General features: G+C 41.5%; 1 protein-coding gene across 2 annotated transcripts in view; it reads right to left on the bottom strand.

Moving 5' to 3' along the window:
* Nucleotides 1-2,049: 2,049 nt before the first annotated feature.
* Nucleotides 2,050-23,714, bottom strand: part of Eif4enif1 (eukaryotic translation initiation factor 4E nuclear import factor 1) — a 35,806-nt gene continuing 14,141 nt past the window's right edge. For both annotated transcript variants that reach the window (XM_051200461.1, XM_051200462.1), the window contains exons 5-19: nt 20,654-20,940; nt 20,111-20,312; nt 17,268-17,443; nt 16,540-16,675; nt 16,154-16,333; nt 14,798-15,030; nt 11,657-11,728; nt 11,379-11,562; nt 9,917-9,996; nt 9,242-9,381; nt 7,717-7,801; nt 6,323-6,440; nt 4,175-4,519; nt 3,316-3,480; nt 2,050-2,776 (exon numbers count right to left, since the gene is read on the bottom strand). In XM_051200461.1, coding sequence (XP_051056418.1) covers nt 2,538-2,776; nt 3,316-3,480; nt 4,175-4,519; nt 6,323-6,440; nt 7,717-7,801; nt 9,242-9,381; nt 9,917-9,996; nt 11,379-11,562; nt 11,657-11,728; nt 14,798-15,030; nt 16,154-16,333; nt 16,540-16,675; nt 17,268-17,443; nt 20,111-20,312; nt 20,654-20,940 — 2,642 coding nt within the window. In that variant the 3' untranslated portion in view covers nt 2,050-2,537. The remainder of the gene's footprint in view (nt 2,777-3,315; nt 3,481-4,174; nt 4,520-6,322; nt 6,441-7,716; nt 7,802-9,241; nt 9,382-9,916; nt 9,997-11,378; nt 11,563-11,656; nt 11,729-14,797; nt 15,031-16,153; nt 16,334-16,539; nt 16,676-17,267; nt 17,444-20,110; nt 20,313-20,653; nt 20,941-23,714) is intronic.

The following is a 23,714-nucleotide window of genomic DNA, read 5'->3' as shown; positions in this document are numbered from 1 at the left end:
GGTGGGTTTTGGAAGTTGCTTAGCACAGTGTCAATCATACAAGGTTACTCAGCCCTTTTTAAAACTGGGCTCGGTTGTATTTTATCACAGTCTTCATGCCGCTGGACCTCCAAGCTAAAACTTTTGCTATAATCCTTTGGCAGCCTGTTGCCAAGCCTATAGTTTGGGTAAAAACAGGGAGGACATTAGAAGTGTGGCAGCTGATGTTACCAGAATAATGAATGCATGGACACATCCCTAGGAGTGGGAGAGATGGTCATTAAGACAGTCTGATTATCCTGATTATCTGAAGATGGTTGGCAGTCATCACATCATGGCTTAGTTAGAATGCGTGCCCGTAGGTCAAAGAAGTCTAAACTTGCTAACTCACTTTTAATGTGATCTGCAGGGATGGGAGAGGAGGCCTTGATTAAAACAAGAACAGCTTTGTCTTCAAAGGAGATGAGCTAGCACCTTTAGCAATCTGTGAGTGAAGATGTGGCCTTACCCTTTTCTCAGGCTTGCCCTCCTGCTGCCCTACAGCTTTTTCCTTTCTTTGGGTCAGCACTGTCTCCAGATTCAGGTAGGTCTCACTTGTCTCAGGACAGTTGCTTTTTTCAGACTACAGATGTATGTCTGTCACTGAGATATTCACTGATAAGGGTGTAACTGAAAGCCTATCTAAACACTCCAAGAAAGAATTAGGATTTAGAGCTGTGGAGTTTCTAGATAGTTTGTTCTCCAATGAGAGCCTGTTGAGATTTTTGGGAATCCTCAGGCCAACTAAGATTCACTTTGCTTAAGCATTTAGCACTTTAGAATGCTAAAAAGAGGGCAGTCCAAATCCCTCGCAAAGCCTCAGTGTTTTTGAAGAGGCCCTGAGTCCATCATTTCAGTTATCCCTCCCCCAGTTGCCAGTCCCACAGCCTTTGAGTTTTCCTTCAGCTTAATGTCATGCCTAGTCAAGGCTGGCTTTGACTTCATCGAATGCTGTGTCCACACACACACACACACACACCCCAAGAACAAAACAAACACATCAGTTTACCTTTTCCCTTCTTTGGTACTTAGACTTGATGATTCTGAAGAGAAGGTGCAGTTTGTGTCAGGACACTGGCTGGGAATGTGCTCCTAGTGGTTGGGACCTGGGTCACCATGTGGTTGCTGGGAATTTAACTCTTGAGTGTTAAAGGCTGTGTTTCTAGCTTCTGTATACTGTAATCTCCTTGGTCCCCTTTGTGCTTTGTCATGCCAGCTTCAGCCTGCACAATAATTCTCTTTGTGCAGTTCTTCTTTACCACTCCCCCCCTTGCTGGCTCAAGCAGGACACTTGGGGAGGTACAACCAGTGTTCCTCCATTGACAGTTGGGACTTGAAAGAGTCCTCCATTGAAAGCATGTTGTCAGTCTACACTGCATGTTTCTCAGGCTGTGAAGTCACTAAGAGTGTGAGGGCATCTAATAAATTCTCAAGTATCAGGTTGCCCCCAAGCTTAACTCACAGCCAGGTTTTGTTGATAAGAGTAGGTGGTAGGAGGATTATAATCACTGAGACCCAAGACTTGTGAGCCATAGGATATATTTACTCCTACAGTCAAAATCCAACTATGATATAGAGAATGGCTATTTTAAATCTCTATAGTGGAGTTAAAATGGCATTTATAGACCTAGATCCATAGTCATCTAGTGATTGAAAATAAGTTTAATTAAAAGTTTAGTCAGGCTAACACTGTCTTTTAGAATGCCTTCTCTGTACTTTATGTGGAGAGTACATATAGTACAGGGGGAGCTAACACAGCTCAGACATTAACAGGTTAAATTGGAAGCTGGATTAACAGGGAGGAACAGTAAATTTCAGAGAAATTGCCATATACTTGATTGCCAACGAGAAAATCTGGTTGATTTGATTTGGATGCAGTACTGATACTATTCAGGTTTAGCCCAGCTTACACTAATGCTATGGGAATTTTATATGTAGGGTAAAGTCAAAAATAAAATTCGAAAGAGAGATCTGTCTTGGTTCAGTGTTAGAAATGAGTGTTATGGAGGAAATAAGCACAGGACCAATCACTTTGTTCACACACGTGGCATATGCAACTTTTAATAAACCAAAAGAAGTCCCAAATATACAAGTGGAAAAAAAATCCAAACAGTTGACACAGGCCTAACTAATAGCTACTTTATGTACAGCTGTATAAGTTCAAAAAAGCTATCCTATATGTATATACAAAAGTTTATACACAGATCTGTACATAAGGGTCTATACATTTTATTCTTCAGAACCCTTAGGTGTCACTTCAAGAAGACACCAACACTTCATTCACATGTTATAAAAGAAAGACTTCGAAGATTGATAATAGTGTGTCCCTTGTATTTGGACCGTGTAGGCTCCATTTTGATTGGTTTACAGCCTTTTGTCATAATGTAGGATTACGGTAGGTATGTGGGTCCCTTTCACATAGTGTGCTCCAATGTAAAAGCCCATAGATAAAGATGGGGAATGAGCTTCACAGCTAGGGTGCCACCATAGGTCCAGATGGGTGAGCCCGCCTGCCCTGCTCACTGTCTGTATTCCAGTTCATCTACACTGATGACTTTGGTGGGCATAGAGGGCAGAGGCTGCTGTAGCACATCTGAGCCAAACCACTTGGCAAGGCCCACAGGGGAGCTGCTCCTTTGACTGGTGCGATGTTCCAGCTGGGAGTGCATATGGGGCAGGCCTGACCTGCTGGGCACATTCTGAGGAGTCTGAACGTTGAGGGGTGCTGCCTGGGAACCAGAGCCTGGAGGGTGCAGAACTATGGAGAGAAGAGTGTCACTAAGTGCAGCAAAGTAGCTCTATCCACACTCCATCCACAAAAACTTCCCAATCTATTAAGATAATCTCATTCCCAAGACCTGTGCTCACTATTGGTAGTATTTTCTGACCTACTTTGCTGGAATAGTTTGTTACTTCAGGGGTGGAAGTGTCTGCCAAATGACTTATTATTCTAGGGCTTTTCTAAAAAGGTACACAATGGTAGATGACTTTACATACGAAAGCTAAGGTACTTGGAAACCAATGCTGTAAACCCACCAAGGCTGACATATCACATCTCAGGAAAGATTCTCAGCCTTCAAAGGGTGGAAAAACAAAGCCAGAGCATGCCTGGCTCCCACTGTCCTTGCAGTTAATAGTAACCCCCAAAACTGCATGGGTCAGTTCCCTTCACCTACTTCTCTATGACACCTGTATTCATTAGGACAAGCTAAGGAACAAGAAGTCAGTGATAACTTCTACTAGAACTATCAGAAACTAAAGTGTGATCAGCAAGCCTGGCCCACCCTGAAACCTTACCTGAGCGCTGCAGCTGCTGCTGCATCACTGCCAGATGCAGAGGTGTCCCCGGACGAGGGCTTAGGAGGGGGTGACTAGCAGCAGAGAAAGGGTACAAGGGCTGTCCCAGGAGCGGGCCAGATATTCCCTGTAGAGGAGCCATATCTATCCCAGGGGGAAGCACACCTGATGGGAGGAACAAGGAACTTCTGAGAGGTTGTACCCATGCACCCACACACCCAAAACTCAACTTTAGAAGCTGTTGCTGACTTGGAAACTTAGAAGAATGGGATCTGGATGAATTGGTGTGTGGTGGCACACTTCTTTTTGAGACAGGGTTTCTCTGAAACAGTCCTGGCTGTCCTGGAACTCTATATATCAGGGTGGACTCTAACAGAGATCCGCCTGCCTCTGCCTCTGGAGTGCTGGGATTAAAGGCATGTGCCGCCGCTGCCACCCCACCATTTTTCCTTTCTAATGATAAAATTTGAAAGATCATTTTACTTTTCAAGACAGGGTTTCTCTATATAGCCTTGGCTGCCCTGAGCTTAGTTTGAGTTCTGCCTCCATACATGTGTCAGGGCACACAAGTATACTCACAGAAACAATGTAAATGAGTGCCAAAGCCAGTCTCCTAGTCTTTTTAATGGGTTAAATAAAGGGATTGGACCCACTACTTAAATGTTACCATAGAGTAACATTTAATTAGCAGCAATTTTTTTTGGGGGGGGGCGGTTTTGAGACATGGTTTTGTATGTATGTATGGCTTTGGAGCCTGTCTTGGAATTAGCTCTGTAGACTCCTGAGTGCTGGGATTAAAGGTGTATGCCACAAATGCCTGGCCAACGGCCACTGACCACCCACACCCAGTCAAACTCACCAGCTTGTAGCAAACTTGGAAGATGCTGTGGATGTACTCCTTGGGCTATCAACCTTTGAACTAACCCTGGGTGAAGCTGGTGAGCAGGCCGAACAATAGGAACGTGAGGAACCAGGGGAACTTGGTGGGTAGGGCGAAGAAAAGGTGTTCCTGGAACTGGGGTGGCTAAGGTGGGTGTTTTTCTCCCAGCTGCTTTAGGTCGATAATCTTGTTCTTTGGTATAACGGTTGTTCTGGGACAGTGGAGTGGAGCATGAAGACCGCTGTAATGTTGAAAGTTTAGGATTTGTTGTAGGAGAAGAGTCTTGATCAGTATTGGGTATGGAATTAGATGACAACAGGGTCTCTGTAAGAATTCAATCATAGTATATTTTGGTATTGATATCATTTCTCTATTTTGATTCCCAACAGTCCAGCAAAATTTTTTTAAAAAACTGACAATTCTTAACTTGATTCTTACCCAGTTTAGAGTATTTCATGGAATGGCATTTGCTTTAAATGTAGACATGCATGTTTTCTTTTAAGCTTTTTTAATGTGTATGGATAGATGTTCTGCCTGTACATAGTCTATGCATCATGTGAGTTCTGTGCTCAGAGAGACCAGAGAAGGTGCTGGATAACCCAGGGCTAATAAAATCACAGATGGTTGTGAGTGGCTATGTGGGTGCTGGGAATTGACCCCAGGTCCTATATGAAGAGCAAATCAGTGCTCTGAGCCATATCTCCAGCCTGCAGATGCCAAGTTTTTTTTTTTGCAACTGGAATTGTTATTTTAAAAAGATCATACCCATTTTACTACAAGTCAGTTTTACTTAAATCAGGACTGACCAACAAAAACGTTATAGCCATTCATGATCTGAATTTTGATGTATGAATTAAGTTATAGTACACATTAAAAGCCATGAGACATTTGTCTGTAATAAATAAGGCAGTGGGATTACTCATTAGTAGCCTTTTTAAGATAAACTATTATGTCGGCCCTCTCTCCCTTCCTCTTAATTCCAGCGAAGATCATTTTTGTTCCAGAGATGTACTTTTTGGGATTCTCCAAATACTCCATCAGGGTATCCTCTTCCCAGGTGATGCCTTTGTTCTTGTTGGCATCCGTGTATGAGAATACAGCAGCCTGACCTGTCTTCCTCCCAAACAGACCATGGAGATTTGGTCCAGTCTTATGCTTGCCTCCCTTTTCCACAGTGTGGCACTGGGCACACTTCTGAACAAAAATCTTCTTGCCTTTCTCAACATCACCCATTTTTAATTCGATCCCAGCTGATCAGCATCACAACCACTTCGACCCGAAGACGGACGTCCCGCTCTCTGAGATGTCGTTTTAAGGCGCTCTAATTACTTGCTGGAACAATCAATGGACTTTTTGGTTGTTTTTTTTTTTTTTTTTCTCTCCCAATTTTCCTTTCTTGAGGGATGTTAGAAACGAACTCATGGCTTTGTACATAACTAAATAAATATTCTAACACTGAAATATTCCCAGTGCATAAATGATTTTTGACGCAATAAAAAAAAAAAAAAAAAAACAAAAACTCAAAAAAAGACTCATGCCATTTAAAACCATTGCCAGGATTAGTCTCTTATATCCCAGGACTTGGGAGTCAGAGTCCAGAAGATCTTTGTGAGTTTAGGGCTACACAGTATAATCCTGTCTCAAAACAAACAAACCAAAAACCCATAACAAAAGAAAGCCTTCATCTACTCTATATCCCCTTCAGCCAAAGGTCAAAAAAGGACCACAAAAGCAGTCCAACCTAGTTATAAGTGTCTTGCTCTACACAAATGGTAGAGCAAATTTATATTTAGTTTATATGGATATAGCTTCATAGTTAAAAGCATTGAATACTCCTTTTCAATTACAGCACCCATATGGCTGCTCACAACCACCTATAACTCCAGGCATACCTGCAGGAAATACACGTAAAAATCTTACACAGAAAGAACTGAACTGTATTAATATGCCAAATGGATTTGTTATTCAACTTGACAGACTAGTAGGATACTAAGCTAGAGCACATCTGTTATCTTTGCTGGACAGACTGTCAAGTGACCAAGTCTTGAGTGCAAGCTCACTCAACCTGCCCTCCTGACACTGCAGTCAGGAGTGTCTACGCTCTGACACACACAAAGTGAGCAGTACCTTCGCTGGCCTTCTGAGTATCCTCTTTAGTATCACCAGGAACTATTTCCTCCTTGCTTTTCTCTCTGCTTTCATACATCTTCCGGATCACTGAGGTGGGGGTGAAGGAAGGAGAAAGCTGCAGAGAAGAGAGGCAGAATTACCATACTCAAGTGCCTTTTCTCTAATACTAAGCCAGGGCTTTTTTGGTTTTGGATACTGGGATTTAAACCTAGGGTCTGGCACATGCTTGGACTATGCAGAACCTGCCCTTGGGCCTGGCTTCACCAGTGAAGCCATTCAACAGAGTGAAGAGTCCCCATTTTGCCTACATGGGCAGAGCAACTCTAATGTTCTGGCCTAGAACCCCTGGAAGAAAACAGAAAGAAGCAAATAGTCATTGTTCCAAGAGCTTCAGCCCTGTTCACCTGTAAAAATGGGTCTATCTACCTTTCACCTCCCATTTACCTAGCCTGGGATGGGGCAGGAAAGCATTAAGGGCATGGCTGGAGCTGTACCTTGGTAAATATGGGATGTTTCAATGACAACCTATGATATACCTTGTTCCTAGTGATTTAGTTTTTAAAAAAACTGCATACAAGAAAATTCAATTATCTTAAAGGTTTCCTTATTTACTAGGACTTAACCATTGAGGCTTCTTTGTTCCTGTTGTTTATTTTTTTAAATACCTTTATTATGCATGTGCCCAAAAATGTAAAAGGCCAGAGATGAGATGTAACTCATGAACAAAACTTCCAGAATTTCTTTAAAATAAGAACTTTTGAGATGTTTAGTGCAGAGACCCATATGGAGTCCTTATGCATAAAACAACTGTTTATTTCCACCTTGTCTACTGGCATTGATCGATTAATGTAGGTCTGTAGGGGTGAGGCGGGGGGGGGGGGGGGGGAGAGCCAGTGGTAAGGCTAGACTAACTACCTCAAATAAAGAAACCTATAACAGAAGAGAACAATCTGTGGACTTGTCAGCGTGTTCACTGGACTCCCTGAGAAGTGACCAGTCACTCCTCTTTTATTATCTTCTTCCTAACTTTGTCCTTCTACTTCCAAACACCAGCTATTTCTGGTTTGTTTTTCAGACAGGGTCTCACTGGGCCCAGGTTGACCTTAAGCTCTGAAATCCATTTGCCTCTGCCTCCCAAGTACTGACATTAGGTGTATGTCACCAAGCCTGGCCCAGGTGTATTTTTAAGCACTAATGTCTTGTGTCCTGGCCCAAGTTCAGGTATCTCCTAGAGCATACTTTCCTCAATGTTCTGAGTTAGGGGAAGACCTAATAAATAGGTAGGTCAGTATTCCTATGGAAGACATTTAGAGACAAGGGAAACAAACTGTATAACACAGATAAGCAGATGCATAAATCTACAAACTATTCCGTTACTAAAGGCTACTGACCATGCTTGTGATGGAGGCAGCAGGAGCTGGGGAAGAGGAATTTCCTCGGTGCATGGGTGCTGGTGACTTTGATACTCGCTGTTGCCTGTGAACAAATTAAATTGTTAGCTCTCAACTATTATGCCAAGTGCAAAACCATGTAACTCAGACCAGATCAGGAACTTAGCACACTTTTGACTTATCCAATTTAATTTCTTATTAATTTAATTATCAATTATCAATTTAATTTCATATTCAAAATATGAAAAATGTTAAATTCTGAGGGAAGAAAAAAAGCCCTGTGTGGTAGAAGCAGTTAGTAACCTGAAGTAAACCAAGATGAAAGATAAGAACAAGGTAAAGTGGGAAAATAAAGTGGAAGGAAGAAAGAACTGGAAACTTCCAAGACCCAAAGGAAGCTACTTGGAAGCTGCTGCAAGAAGCTAGGTAAGACCAGTAAGAAGCTAAGAAGGAACAAAGGTTCAGGCAGAAGGCACAGGCCTTTAGGCATGTAGGGTTATCTAGGCTGGGACACAGTTTATTAGTTGTAAAAGCATTCATCATGGGAGTTGGTATACTCTAAAAGGTAAGGGGCAGTGTTTGTAACACACCGATGCCCTATATCAGACACCAATTCAAATCAAACCAAAAACTCGGAGTGTCATGCCCTACGACTTCTACCTATGCCTATGAATAGATCTGTCAAGAGAAAGACTTTTTTTTGAAGTTAGCGTTCTCTCTATATAGTCCTGGCTACTCTGAAACTCACTATGTAGCCCAGTCTGGCACTGAATGTAGACATTCTCCTGACTCTGCTAGGAGGCACTATCCCCAGCCATTCTATTTATTCTCCCTTAGCCTGAAGGAAAATGGGAAACAGGGTTGACATAGAAGCAGGTTGAGAAAAAGTTTATGTGTACTCCCTGCACCAATACCTATGGTTAATGACTGAAACTCTCTGAATCATAGGCAATGATGGGTTCCTACATCTGTAAGCTTTCCAATCACTATTCATAAACTAAGCTACCCAGAGATGAAGTCTGAGAACATAGGCCATGTATTCTATGTGTACATGGGAAAAAGATCCCCAAACCTAGGGGTTTCATGCAAATTATCATTTACTCTTTTTTTTTTGGGGGGGGGTGTAGGGGGTGTATTCAGACAGGATTTCTCTGTGTAACTCTGGAAGTCACTCTGTAGACCAGGCCAGGCTGGCATTAAACTCAAGAGATACACCTGCCTCTGCCTCCTAGTGCTGGGATTAAAGGTGAGTGCCACCAGTGCCTGCCAAGGTAATGATAATTTTTAAAGGTTAGACAGTGGTTACTTCAGAAGGGGGCAAAATGGTAATACTGGAACAGTGCACATAGCAGGATGCTGTAGAATTCAACTCTATTTCCTCTACTGATAACATCTGCAGTGGGATGGAATTCCCATCTTATATTGGATCAGCATATGCAACAGTTTATGATCAATCATGATTTACCAATCTCAGAAAACTATTTACAAATCAGTATCCAAATCTACATAAGGATTACTAGTTTACCTGCTTCGGAGTCCGTCTCTGGTTCTATCCACTTGTGGTTTGTTAAAACCAGGCTGATAAAAGGATGCTGCCTGTACTGCAAGGTCATGTGGGAGGGCCAGCCCCTCCAAAGCAGCCTGCTGCAATTCTAGCTGGCTCATCTGGTCAACAGAATAGCAGCGGACAATCAGTAAAAGAACAAGGACGTTCAATTTTTCACAAATGTCTGTGTTATGGCTTAAAAGTGAGCTAAGAAAACGGTTATTACAAATAAAATACGCTGCCATTCACTGGATGATATTTTTAAAATTTAAATAGTGGGATGAGAAATGGTTCAGTGGTTAAAAGAGTGTTTATCGCTAATGCAGAGGTATCCAGATTCAATATACAGTACCCACAAGGCAGTTCACAAACGTCAAAACTCCAGTTCCAGAGGACCTGATGACTTATTGAAAATTCCTTGGGCAATGAGCACACACGTGGTGCACAAAAATAAAAGGAGGCAAAACATTTATACACACAAATCTGAAAAGTTTTCTTAAAATTTAAATAGTACTCGTCACTCAGCAATGACCTTAAGCTAAAGTGTCATTGCAGAATAAACCATGTGTATCATTGTTACAATTCAAATCTACCCCACAAGCAACAAGGGTAAAAAGGCAAGGAGATGGGGTCTGAGGAAGAGCTCAGCCTGACCTGGGCTGTGACAGGGCTCATGGGTTTTCGCATGCCTTGGAATGGATCTCCAAGTAGCTGCTGGGGTCCTGATGGGAAACCTGCCAGGAAAGTTCCAGAATCAATGAATGTCAAGCAGTAGTGCCCATGACAGCGTAAGTACCCACCAGCATGTTTGCCTGGTAAGAGACCTCCCCTTACTCTTCTCTTCCCACAGTGTGCATGTGAACCATAAGCAGAATTCACAATAGCCTCAATTGCTGGTGGAATCTTCTTCTCACTCGATGACTGCCACCTTTGTCCTTTTTACAGCTGAAAGCTCTCCTCTGACTAAGAACATTTCTATTCAGCAAACAAGTCAGCCGACACTCAAGCAGAGTCCAGAGCTCTGGTCAGAGTATGACACGGACAAGCATTAAGGTATCTGACTGGCAAAGAAAAGGAGCCGGCAATCTCCAGTGGTTCGTTTGATGGCAAAAATACCAAGACAGCTTTCTGAAAGTGCTTCTTCCAGGAAAACTTTACAACTCATTGTTTACAAACTTCAACTGCTTGCAAGAAAGTCATTACTCTGTGACTGGTTCCCACATAGCCTCAAACTTATTATGTAGCCCAGGCTGGTCTCGAGATCTGCCAGGCATTGGTGATGCAGGCCTTTAGTCCCAGCACTCGGGGGAGGGGAAGAGGCAGAGGCAGGCAGATCTCTGTGAGCTCAAGGCCAGCCCGGTCTAAGAGCTAGTTCCAGGACAGGCTCCAGAGCAATACAGAGAGACCCTGTCTTGAAAAACCAAAAAACAAAACAAAACAAACAAACAAACAAACAAAAAAAAAAAACAAAAACAAAATGAGATCTTCCTGCCTCATCATCCCAAGTGCTAAGATTAAAGGAGTGTACCACCACTTACTGGCTTTCCTCAAGTTTTATATTAAGGATAGACCTAAGAATCCAAATTTACTTTTCAGGTAATTCTCTCAACGAGAGCTAAAGAGCTATAAAAAAGTTTACTATGAACATATTGACTTAAAAGGAGAGCTGGGGTGGGATGGCTTAGAGATTAAGAGCACTGGTCACTCTTCCAGAGGACCTGGTTCAATTTCCAGCACCCAGATGGCAACTCAGAACTGTAATTCCAGTTCCCGGGGTCAACAACTTCACACAGATATACATGCAGGCAAAACACCAATGCATATAAAAATAAATTACTTAAAAATGGGGGGACTGGATAATAAACTATCTTCCATTTTGATGGCACAGTCCATAAACCAGGTGACTCATTTATACATTTCCTTTAAAATTCTTTAAGCATACCCTTGAAAGAAAAGTCTGCCAAGTCTTGGAACAGGTCTAACCTACTTGGACAAAAGGGCAAGGACATGCTTAAGAGCAGTTACTGAGGTTGGAACCTAAGTCAATGGTGGAGTACTTAATTGGTAGGCATGAGGCTCTAGGTTCAATTCCCAGTACTGCTACAGCACTAATTACCAATTGGTGATGGTATCCTTGGATGAAGGTAGTCTGCTGATGCTGCTCGAGTTTGAAACACCTGTGACATAGGAGGAGAAGGTGCTCTTTGGCTCAATAAAGATGCAGTAGGCTCCAAGCTCCCCATAAGGCCACTGAGAAGATTGGAAGAAGGTGGTCTCTGAACCGGTTGACCCAGAAGTTCCTATGGGCAGAAATGTCAGACCCCTATGAACATCTCTGACTGCCACACAATGGTCACTCTGAGGGTTTAAGATCAGTTTAAGAGTGTAACATACCTGTAGGATGTTTTTAGGGACAGGCTGGCCTGGAATATCAGCTGGGGCCAACAAGTGATTTTCAAGATTTCGCTAAAAAATGAAGGGAGAAAACTAGTTTTAACTTCAACATTATTTATATTGGGGAACCAAAAAATATAAATAGGCAGTTTACTACAAGGCTTAGTATATTTGCAGTAGAGTCTGCAATTCCATGTCATAGTTTGGGGATGAGAACTATTATGCAACAGTAATGAATGAAGACAATGACTTTAGCAGTAGACCAGCACCTCACATACAAAATAAGCAACGTGGATATATTCTAAGTTTGTGTAAATACTGATCTGCCTACTTTATATCATCAATCTTGTTAGCAGGGGTCTAAGGCTCATTCCCTCACCTTAGCTGAAACTAGATACATGTAGTTTACTGCACTCCAATACAAACCAAGTGCACTCACAACTCAATATTGTATAATAAAATCAAAGGTTTTGACATGAAATACTGAGTTCCCTTCTTTTTCTTTCAAGAGAGTCTGTTTATGTAGCCCAGTCTGGCCTCACACCACCATTGTCCTCCTGCTTCCTCCTCCCAGCTGCTTCCAGCTGCTTGGCCTCCATATCTTTGGAGACTTGTACTGAAAGGAAAAACAAACCCTATGATTTGAGAGTAGATTTATATCCACAGCCGTGGTCTTCTAAGTCAGGTCTTGCTGTGTAGCTCATGCTAGCATAAGCTTATTAGGGAGCTCAGATTGGCCTTCAATTTATAATTCTGCCTTAATCCCCCAGATACTAGGATGCGTGCCATGGCTAGAAAAATACATGTGCTCCTATTTTTATAGTGTTTATGTCTATTGTGTAGGAAAAACTCTGAAGCAGTTATAGAATCATTCCTCTTTGAGTTGTATGTTACAGCCTCAAATATCCTTCAAGGGAGCAAGAGGAAAGGCACCTCTGTTTGACCTTAACTGTTGGTCAGGTAAGAAAAGCTAAAAACATCAGGGCTGGAGAGATAGATTGGCAGGACAAGTACCTATTGCATGACAATCTGAATACAATTCCATGACTCACAGTATGCAAAGAGAAAACTGACTCCCCCAGGTTGTTCTCTTAACCACACACGGTGAGATAGACAGACACATGCTAACAAAAACACGTACAGGCATGCAAAATATTTTTAAAATGCATATGAGGGTTTTTTTTGTTTTTTTGAAACAGGTTTTCTCTGTGTAGCCTTAGCTGTTCTGGAACTTGCTCTGTAGACCAGGATGGCCTTGAACTCAGAGATCCAGCTGCCTGTGGCTCCTGAGTGCTGGGACTAAAGGTGTGCACCACCACAACCACTACCACCACCATAGTGAATCAAACATTTATTGCTATTCACATTTAACTACTTGTAGTTCATAGGTAAAAGGGTTGAGGAGGCAAATGTAATTTAGTAGACTTGACATATCACAGTAACTATGTCTACACTTCACTCTTCAGATCTGCCATGCTTCCCCATCACTTTATCGCCAAGGAGCAGTGGAACATGATGACCATGGCTGAAACTCACTCTCTATAAACACTGCTGTTAAGTCAGCACAAATTATAAACCTGCAGAAGGGGCTGGAGAGATGGCTCAGCCACAAAAGGTAGGCTGACAACAAACAATGTAAATATGTATAAGCCAGCTTTATGCCTACAAATTAAAAAAAAAATCAGTTCCAACTTCTTACTATTAGCAAATTCACAACTTATTGTCTGGTAAACACATCTTTGATATGTTTTTAAAAAGGATATAGGGTCTTTTTAGACCCAGGCTATGCTTTGAATTTGATATTATCCTACTGCATTCACCACCATGTTTGCTATTTTTCTTTTCCTTTTTGGTTTTGGTTTTCTGGTTTTTTTTTTTTTTTTTTTTTTTTTTTTGACATGGGGTTTCTCTGTGTAGCCCTAGCTGTCCTGAAACTCTGTATAACAGGCTGGCCTTAAATTCACAGACATTTGACTGCCTCTACCTCCCAAGTGAGTGGGATTAAAGGCGTGCACCACCACTGCCTGGTGTCATCTTTGCTACTTCAATAAATGAATAAAACAATTACCTGTTTAATCAAGAAAATACATAATTCAAGTATCTGAGAGTGACTATAAATTATGAAAATAAAGGTTTTACTATAGGGGGCTGGAGAGGTGGCTTATTGGTTAAGCACACTGGCTGATCTCCCAGAGGACCTGTATTCAGTTCATAGAACCCACATGGTGACTCACAATCGTCTGAAACTCCAGTTCCAGGAGGGGCTGACAACCTCGTCTGGCCTCTGTGTGCACCAGGCATGTAAGTAGCGCCCAGACAAACATACATATAAAATTCTCATATACAAAAAGTTAAATATATAAAAAATTTTACTATAAAATCTTGCATTGTTGTGGAGTGGTGGCTCATGTCTTTCTTTAATCCTAGCACTTGGAAGGCAGACAGGTTATCTGAGTTCAAGGACAGCCTGGCCTATAAAGCAAGTTCCAGGATAACCAGAGCTACACAGAGAAACCCTGTCTCAAAAACCAGAACAAAAAAAAAAATCTTGTAGCCCAATACTTCTGGTCAAGCATCCCTGAAAAATAGCATCATTATTAACATATATATGAATCTACTTTTGAGACAGGGTGTCATGAACACGTAGCTAAGGCTGGCTTGCTCACTGGTGTTTTCCAGACTGGGTCTCAGGTGGCCCTGGCTGCTCCTAAGCTCCTGACCATCTCAGATATGAGGATTACAGGTCTGCTTCCCGATACTCAGTTCAGCTCAAGGGATAAGTTTCTTTTTTACAATGGTGACCCTACATACTAGGTATGTGTTTCTCCCAATGGGCTTATGTCCATAATTTAATTATTTTTCTTTCATAGGAAAGGATTTCATAAAGATATGCAGGAATTTCTTTAGATTGAATTATTCAATAATCCTATTGTCTCAGACATATACATTATCCACAGATAAGACTTTTTCTATTAAATAGCATATCCATAATCATGGAACAAAGAAACACCAAAGACCAAACAACTTCTAAAGAAATTTCCAATCTACTCAGAACACCTTAATAAACATTTATTACTGCGGTGGGAGCTGATACAGAAACAGGGAAAGGAGAGGCTGGGTGAGGCTGTGCTGAATACTTACATTGACTTTGGGCTGAGTAGGCAAGGTCCCACTTGCCTTCATGGTGCTCACTAGCTTGTTGAATGCAGTCATATCTCCATCTTTCTTGAGCTGCTGGTTGCTATTAACAGCACTCAGGGTTTCCTCTAAATGTTCTGCCATGAAGGGAGTTGAATTCTTCATTTGCTGGTCCACCTTTAAGCCCTTGAGCCCTGCTTCTACCTCTTCCACTGAAAGTACAACCCCTGAATGTGCTGCGAAGTTGAGAAAGTTCTGGTTACACCAAGCACAGGGGTATTTGTTAGGAATTCTCATTGGCTGTCATGGTAATTATTTCATAACTGAAGTGAGGCTGTCAAAAAGGCTGACACTGAAAATATGCAAACTGAACACTTGAAATCATAGTTTCTTAGTAAGAATAAGGCTATAATTATGTACATAGAAAGACATGACAAGGTGGCACACATTTATATTCCCACCACTCGGGAGGCAGAGGCAGACAGATCTAAGTGAATTTGAGGCCAGCTATACATAGTAAGTTCCATGATAGCAAGGACTACAGAGACCCTGTCTCAAAAAATAAAGGGAGTGGGGCACACACCTGGAGAAATGGCTCAGTGGTCAATGCACATAATTGTTCTTATAGGGCTGGAGTTCAATCCCCAGCATCCTCACCAAGGAACTCCCAACTGAACCGCCAGGAACTCCAGTTTTGGAGAATCTGTACTTCTCTCACTATCTTGGGCAAATCCAGACACACATTCACATAAATAAATAATTTTAAAAAAGGAATAAACTATACCAAAAATATGTAAGGGATAGAAACTGGGAGAGCAGAACTAGGGGTATGAGTTTCCAGAAGTTGGTAAGATCCTTATATGGTGAATTCCAGGAAAGCCAGAACTGCACAGTGAGACAGTCAACAAAACAAAGCAAAACCCAAAAGACTTGACAAGATCCTGTGTGTTAGGCAGAAAGATACCCTATAATAAATTTTCCCAGACTTTGCTACCAGGGACAAGAATCCAGACAGCTTAATGGCAAAAAGACTAAGGACTTGCTGCTTAAGTGAGAACATGGTAAATGGAGGCACAGTTGTGAGGAACAGGCAAGTTATGCCCTAAGTAAAAATGGCAGGGAGGTCGGGTGTAGTGCACACCTTTAACATCAGTACTCTGGAGACAGAGGCTGGAGGTTCTCTGTGAATCATGGGCCAACCTGGGCTTAAAAGACTCAAGGCTGTGTGGCAGCATGCCTGGGTGTTTTTGAGAAACATTAACCAAATCCCACCATGTATTTGACTTGATGAAGAGTGGTACATTGGAACCCTTCCTTAAGAACATGTGGGCTTGAAATAGCTAAACAACAAACACTTACAGCTCTCCTTAAGTTTTTCTTTATTTGCAGAAAGGCTAGAAAGAAGAGGTTTTAAATCCACTTTGGCTTTCTGTAGCATTTCTAAAATATCCACTTTATTTTCAGCATGGTCTTCCGATGGTATAGGAGCAAAATAATTCCCCGAGTTCTGTCCAGGAGAGAGGACGGCTTGTTCGAGACCTGATTTTTGTAAATAAACATATTCACAGTTGGTCCCATTGAACACAGACACTTCCCTTCAACAGCATAAAAGGAACAAAAACTGAAGGCTTTTCAGTATCCTAAACCCCTTAGGCCTGAGTAAACCACTGAGTAATGAAGACAAAATGAACCATGGCAGGGGAGGCTTGATTCACATACAAGGCTATAGTAGGAAGCTATCTTACCTGCAAGTCTCTCAAGCTCTTCATGTGGAGTAGAACCAAGGCTGCTGGATCTGCTCCCTGACCGGCTTGGGTTGGAAAACCACCTACTAAATCGGCTTGCAGAGACTGACCCTTCTCCCAAAACATCTTCTATCATCTGGCAAGACACAGAGGGATTAAGGAGACAGGCTCTAGGTGAAAATGACATGAAGGTTAAATGTTAAGCCGTTAACTCTGAAGCTTCTTTTGACACTACTGACCCCAAACTTCTTTAACAACTTTGGAGTTGAGCCTTTTTCAGATCTTTTCTGAGCCTCAGTATCCCAAGTGCTAAGATTACAGGTGTGTACCCAGACTCCATACGTGTTTATTTTTATTTTGCATGAGTGTGTGCTATCTATATATGGAAGCTCCTGTGTTTAGGTGCACATTTGTTGGTGCATATGAATGTGTGCAAGTGGAGGCCTGAGGTTGATGTCCAGCATCTCCCTTAGTTACTTTCTACTTTATAAATTGAGCCAGGGTCTGTCACTGGAACTCACAGCTCGCAAACACAGCTAGTTCTGTTAGCCAACTTGTTCCAACAATCCTGTCTCCATTTCCTGTGTGCTATGATTACAGGGGATCACCACATTGCCCCAACATTTACTGGATTCTAGAAGTCTAAATTTTAGTCAGTCCTCATACTTGTACAGCAAGGGTTTTATCCACCAAGGCATCTATGTTTGTAAATGTGCTGTTATACTCACGGAAGCCAAGCACGGCACCTTGTCAAGGTTAAAGAATTCATTAAAGTCAAATTCTCCTGGGGACTGCTCAGGTAGGACAACATCCCTTGGAACTTCCTGATCAGCAGAGGGCTCTTGAGCCAGGATAACTTCCACTTCGTCCTCTTCAGCCACACCTCCATTACATTCCACTATGCCTGAAAATAAAACCAGTACAGAATCCACCTGTGAAGTACACTCCAGTCTCATTCTGTGCCTTTAGCTATCAATACACATGCAGAAGAACCATACATGACTGTCAACAGACTTCTTGTGCTGATACACTTCCTATAATAAAGCATTTATCACTTCTCTGGGAACAAGAAGAGAGAAAAGTCATTGCTAAGTACCCAGAACATTAGCAGAGTAGGAAAGGGACCGTGGCCCCAGTCCTAAATATGTCAAGTTTCCTATGTTATGGCATGATTTCTTAAAAAAAAAAAAAACAAAAAAACCAAAAAAAAAACCACTATTCAATTTTGTGTGTGAAAGAGAGAGAGAAAGAGAGAGGGAGTGTGTGTGTGTGTTGGTATATGGCACATGTGTGCAGATATCTTAGTAGGCCAGAAGAAGATGCTGGCTTCCCTTTGGAGAGTTATTCAAATTGTAAGTTTCTGAACAGCTTTTGTAGTAGATAAAAGAAAATGAACTTGGGCCTGTACAGCCAAATTACCTACACCCAATGTAAAGCTTGACTGTCACACCTTCCTGGAAGCCTATCCTGCCTTTAAAAAAAAGTACATTGATCTACCAAGTACACATTCATTGCTGCCTTTCATATAATTTTGGTATTACAGGAATTCTCTAGTGACAGATCTCTAGAGACAGATAACCTGGTCTAATCAGTTCAGTCTTATTCTAAAAGGCCAGGTCTTTTAAGGTGGGAAGAAGGCTATGCAAAATATAGTTGCTAACATTTTAATTTTACACAAAGTATGAGCTAAACATAAAAAAACAAAACAAAGCCCACTTATTTGCAAATGCATAAAATAGCCCCCTCCCTGCAACACCCAAATGAACATAGGTTTGGAGAGATGGCTCAGTGGCTAAGAGGACATACTGCTCACCCAGAGGACCTTAAGTTCAGATTCCAGCACCCGTATCAGGCATCATAACTGCCTGTCTATATGGCACTTCTGGCCTGCTGGGGTACCAGCACATATGTATACACATACATACAAATAAAAGAAAAACAAAAAAAAGTTGAAAAACACTAACCAAATGCAAAAAGGCATGTATGAACTTTGGTTTCAATTCCCCTACATTCCATAAAAACTGAGCCTGGTGGCACAAGCTTACAATCCCAGAACTCAGGTGATGGAGGAAGAAAAACCAGGAGGTAAAAGTCACCCTTGACTACATATCGAAGTCAGATTCTATATCAAAAACAAACCAACAAAAACAGCAAACCCAGCCGGGCGTTGGTGGCGAATGCCTTTAATCACAGCACCAGGAAGAAAAAGCAGGTGGATCTCTGCAAGTTCTGAGACCAGCCTGGTCTACAGAGCAAGTTCCAGGACAGGCTCCAAAGCTACAGAGAAACCCTGCCTCAAAAACAAACAAAAAATTGCAAACCCAAAACCAACAGAAAACAAAGGAGTAGGGATGTATCTCAGTGGTAGATTATTTGCTTTACAAGTTCAAGGATCCGGTTGAGATGGCACATGCAGGTAGGATTTGCTGAAAAAAGCAGAGACAGGAGGATCACAAGTTCAAGGCCAGCCTGGGCTATACAAATTCAAGGACCTGGGTTCAATCTCAAGTATAACGATAACACAAACACAAACCTGAAGAAAACATTACTGGGTGGGGATGTAGCTTAGACTAGAGGTTCAAGGCCATCATCAGCTACATATTGGGTTTGGTGCAAGCCTAGGCTGCACAAGACCTTGTCCCAAAATGAAATACTACAGGAATGGATGAAATTTAGATTTCTTCTCAGCCACAAAAACCAGTATTTTCTCCCTTTCTTTTGGATTTTTGAGACAGGGTTTCTCTGTATAGTCCTGGGATTAAAGGCATGTGCTATCACTGACAGGCAAAGCATTATGTTCTTACAAAAGCGGGATCTCTACCATCAGTTAAAAGGCCACACTATCTGATGCTGCTTTCTTCTGGTGGAGAGTGGGATAAAGGTATCTCAAAGGAATTAAACGGAATCTTTAGGCTACCTATAAATTCCCTGCTAAGAAAAATGTGCCTACATAAAATGCCTACCACATTTAAAGTGTGCATAAACCAAAAAGAAAAGAACTGTGATGTCTTTTATTCTCACTTTTAAATATATCTCATTAGGTTATTTCCATTTAAGTTTATTTTAACTTCTTTGGAAGTTAGCACTAACTATTAACAGCTTTCCCCTGTTACCCAATATCTGTCAAAACTATGTATTTTTCAACTCTACCTGAAAAGAATAATTTATCAAATAAGTTCCCAGTAGTGTCTGAGTTCTTATGAATACATTTCATAGTCACAAGAAAGTTATGCCTTAAAGATTTGACAGGTGGGCTGGAGAGATGGCTCAGAGGTTAAGAGTGCATTGCTTTCAGAGGTCCTGAGTTCAATTTCCAGTAACCACATGGTGGCTCACAACCTTCTATAATGAGATCTGGTGCCCTCTTCGGGCCTGCAGGCATATATGCAGTCAGAACACTGAATACATAATAAATAAACCTTAAAAAACGACAAAGATAAATAGATTTGGTAGGCATTGTCTTTACCAAAAGACCCTGTCTTAAATTTACTAACTGGAACCCATTGTTAAATGTGCAATTAAAGCAGTAATCATCACATTATTTTAAAACAAGTTCAAAGTTCCTACTGACCTTCCTTCATAGAGGCAGTCCGTCGCCTTGTTCTTTTTCTCCCTTTGTGATCTTCCTCTAGTATCTTGTCATCAAAGCCAGTCAGCTCAATGGTTTCAGACTGACTTGTGGGTCCAGCTGAAAACCATTCTGGTTCTTCCTCAGTGTACGAATCATTTCTTCTACGCTCACCAAAGACACGTTTACTATCCCCAAACTCCCTCTGAAAAAGTACAAAAACCGAGACTGAAAAACTGTAAAATTCTAGAGGAAGCAATGTATTCAGTTAACTTATGCTATAAACACTGAAATGCAGATGCTGTGGTATTAGAATGAAGTGCATCACCACTCTTACAGTGCCCACTGAGTTCTCCTTATCTAGCGTAACACTGGGCTGTGATCCAGCTTCTCCAAGTATCTGGTTGGGCTAGGGGAATGCAACTCGGAGCTAGTGTGTGGCCCTGGGTTTAATTCTGTACCATCATCAACAAGATTAATATAGTATGAAGGAAGTGAACATCAAATTTCCAAGCACTTGAGAACCAAAGGGACCAGAGAACAAACCCTGAAACGCTTGTCTTTGTAGTCCCTCTCTCTGTCTCGGTCTCTCAAGTCTCGAAGGTCCTTATCGCTGAGACGGTGATCCTTCTCAAAAGCCCGAGCAGAGATTATCCTCCCACTGCCAATCCGTCGTCCACCAAGCAGGCGAAGCCCATCAGTGTCTTTCTCCAGAGGACTTCCAGAGCGTCGGGAGCTGACAGCAGCTGTCACATGGCAGCCACCTCCAAAGCTTCGTCTCTGTGGGCTGAGAACAACATCTAAGTCATCTTCTTTCACACGCTCTCGTGGATCTGAAAAGATGCCAGAAAGAAAAAGATAAGCAAACCAACATCTCCAGAAACTGTGTCCATGGCTGGCAGGAGGACAAGAAATATCAGAAAGGAGGCATCTCTAAAACTAGCTTATCAACAGATTCAGAGTAACAAGTATATATTAATTGGGTTTTGAAAAATTTGGTCTTAGCTGGGCAGTGGTGGACACGCCTTTAATCCCAGCACTCAGGAGGCAGAGGCAGGTGAGTTTGAGTTTGAAGCCAGCCTGGTCTACAGAGCAAGCGCCAGGATAGGCTCCAAAGCTACGGAGAGAAAGCCTGTCTCAAAAAACCAACCAAATAAACAAAAAAAAGGTCTTTAAAGGCTGAACTCAGATCGTCAGGTATTGCAGGAAGTGCCTGCTGAGCCATCTCACAGGCCCTTTATAATTATTTCTTTTTATACTAAACTTTAAAACATTTTTATATATTTAGTCTTTTTTTCTCTTCAGAGAAGCAAATGTTCTTCATAATAAATGACTTTCTATGATGAATCTATCTTTACTATGACTAAGATTTTCATGCATACAATTTTTAGCTAATCGTTTGTTCATTAATAAACAACTAGGAGGTGTCGGCAGCAACAGCAGCTGTGGCATGCCTTTAATCAACACCACTCAGGAGGCGGGGACAAACCTTTGTGAGTTCAAGGTCAGCCTAGTCTACAGAGCTAGTTTCCAGACAGCCAAGCTACAGAAAAAAACCCTGCCTCAAAAAAAAAAAAAACAAACAACAAACAACAAAAAACAAAACAAACAAACAAACAAACAAACAGAACATTTCAGTCAATTTGTATGTCTGTAATTCTAGCACTTGGGATGCTGAAGCAGGAGCAGGAGGATTACTATGAGTTCAAACCCAGCCTGAGTTAGAGTAAGACCCTGTTTCAAAACAGGTAACTTTAAATTGGTTTCATATTCAACATTTAATTTATCTCGATCTGAAACAAACTTTAAGAGCATCTTTGCTGCTGGTTAGGCAAAGTGTTTCTACTCTATAAGAAGATCTGGGTTCAATACCCAGCACCCATATGTCAGCTCACAGATATCTGTAACTCCAGTTCCAGTGTTTTGGACACCTTCACACAGAAATACATGCACATAAAATAAAAATAAATTAGAAAAAAAAAAACTGTTCTTTAAAGACACTGTTTAGATATCCAAAATTGGTATAAAACATTTCAAAGCACATTTCTCAGAGAAGACCTGAATCCACAACACATAAAAACTCAGTAATTAACAAATAAAAAAATAAATAACTTAAAAATGCACCTATTGGCTGGAGAGGCAGCTCAGTAACTAGTTAAGGCTGCTCTCCAGAGGTTCTGAGTTCAATTCCCAGCACATCCATAGCAACTCATAACCACCTACATAGCAACCATCTACAACTGTCCATGGGATCCAAGATGCCCTCTTTTTGGAATGCAGATAAATATACAGACAAAACATCACATACATAAAATCTTTAAATCAATCTTAAAAAGAAATAATGGGCCAGTGAGCGTGGCATAGTGTAGAATGCCTATAATGCTGGCAGTTGGTAGCCTAAGGCAGGGATTGTTGAGTTTGACTGAGGTCAATCAGGGCTACAAGTGAGGTCCTGTCTCTAAAACAAAACCAACGAAAAAGGATAGATGCCTGAACAGACACTGCAGCAAAGATATGTAGACAGCATAATCTGTAAGCACGAGCACACTGTGTTCATTATCACCAGGGAATACAAATGAAATGGAATAGCACTGTGTACTACTAGATGGCTACAATTAAAAAGGCTATCCATTCCAAGTGCTGGCAAGATGTGGAGCAAAGAGAACCTGAAAAACTGCCAACAGGAATATATAATGTCTAACCACTTGGGAAAAAAAGATGTCTGAAGAGGGCTAGGAGATGTGTCAGTGGTGAGGAGCACTTATTGCTCATGAATAGGAAGAATCCAGAGTCAGTTCCCAGCACCCACGTACTAGCTCAGGACAACCTATATAACGCTAGTTACAAGGGATCTGATGCCTTCTTCCGGCTTTCTTGGGTACATATACATGTGCAAGCAAAACACTCATATAGTTAAAATATTAATCTAAAAATAAATTTAAAAACTTAAAAGCAGACTTTTTCTGACCTGCTTAGACATTAATCATGCACAAGGTGCACATACATTCATGTAGACAAAACACACATAATAAATCTAATTACTTTTTAAGAAGCTTGTTATTTTTGAAAATATTAAATATACTTAACAGCCATAATATTTCTAGGATTCACCCCTGAGGTAAAAAATCCTTAGGCTGGACAGTGATGGCACGTCTTTAATCCCAACATTTAGAAGAGACAGGTGGATCTCTGTGAGTTCAAGGCCATCCTGGTCTTTGAAGAGAATTCCAGGACAGCCTCCAAACCTACAGAGAAAAACTGTCTTGAAAAAAAAAAAATTCCTATGTCCCCCTAATGGTGGACATAGGAATTTAACTCTTTAACTCTAGCACTTGGGAGGCAGAGTCAGGCAGATCTTTTTGAGTTCGAGGCCAGCATGGTCTACAGAGCAAGTTCCAGGACAGTGAGAACTACACAAACTCGGTCTCGAAAAACAAAAAACAAAGACATGAGCCACCAGCCCCTCAACAAACACCTCTTTCAAGAAAGTGAGGCAGGGTCTCATGTGGACCACCCTCTAATTCATTATGTAACTGAAGATGCATTCAAACTTCTAATCTCCAGCTTCTATCTCCCAAGTGCTGAAATTAGAGGCTTGTACTACCAT

Source organism: Phodopus roborovskii, unplaced genomic scaffold (genome assembly GCF_943737965.1).
Source record: "Phodopus roborovskii unplaced genomic scaffold, PHOROB, whole genome shotgun sequence".
Taxonomy (NCBI): Eukaryota; Metazoa; Chordata; class Mammalia; order Rodentia; family Cricetidae; genus Phodopus; species Phodopus roborovskii.
Note: the sequence above shows the minus strand (reverse complement) of the source record. Positions and strands in the feature narration are given on the sequence as shown.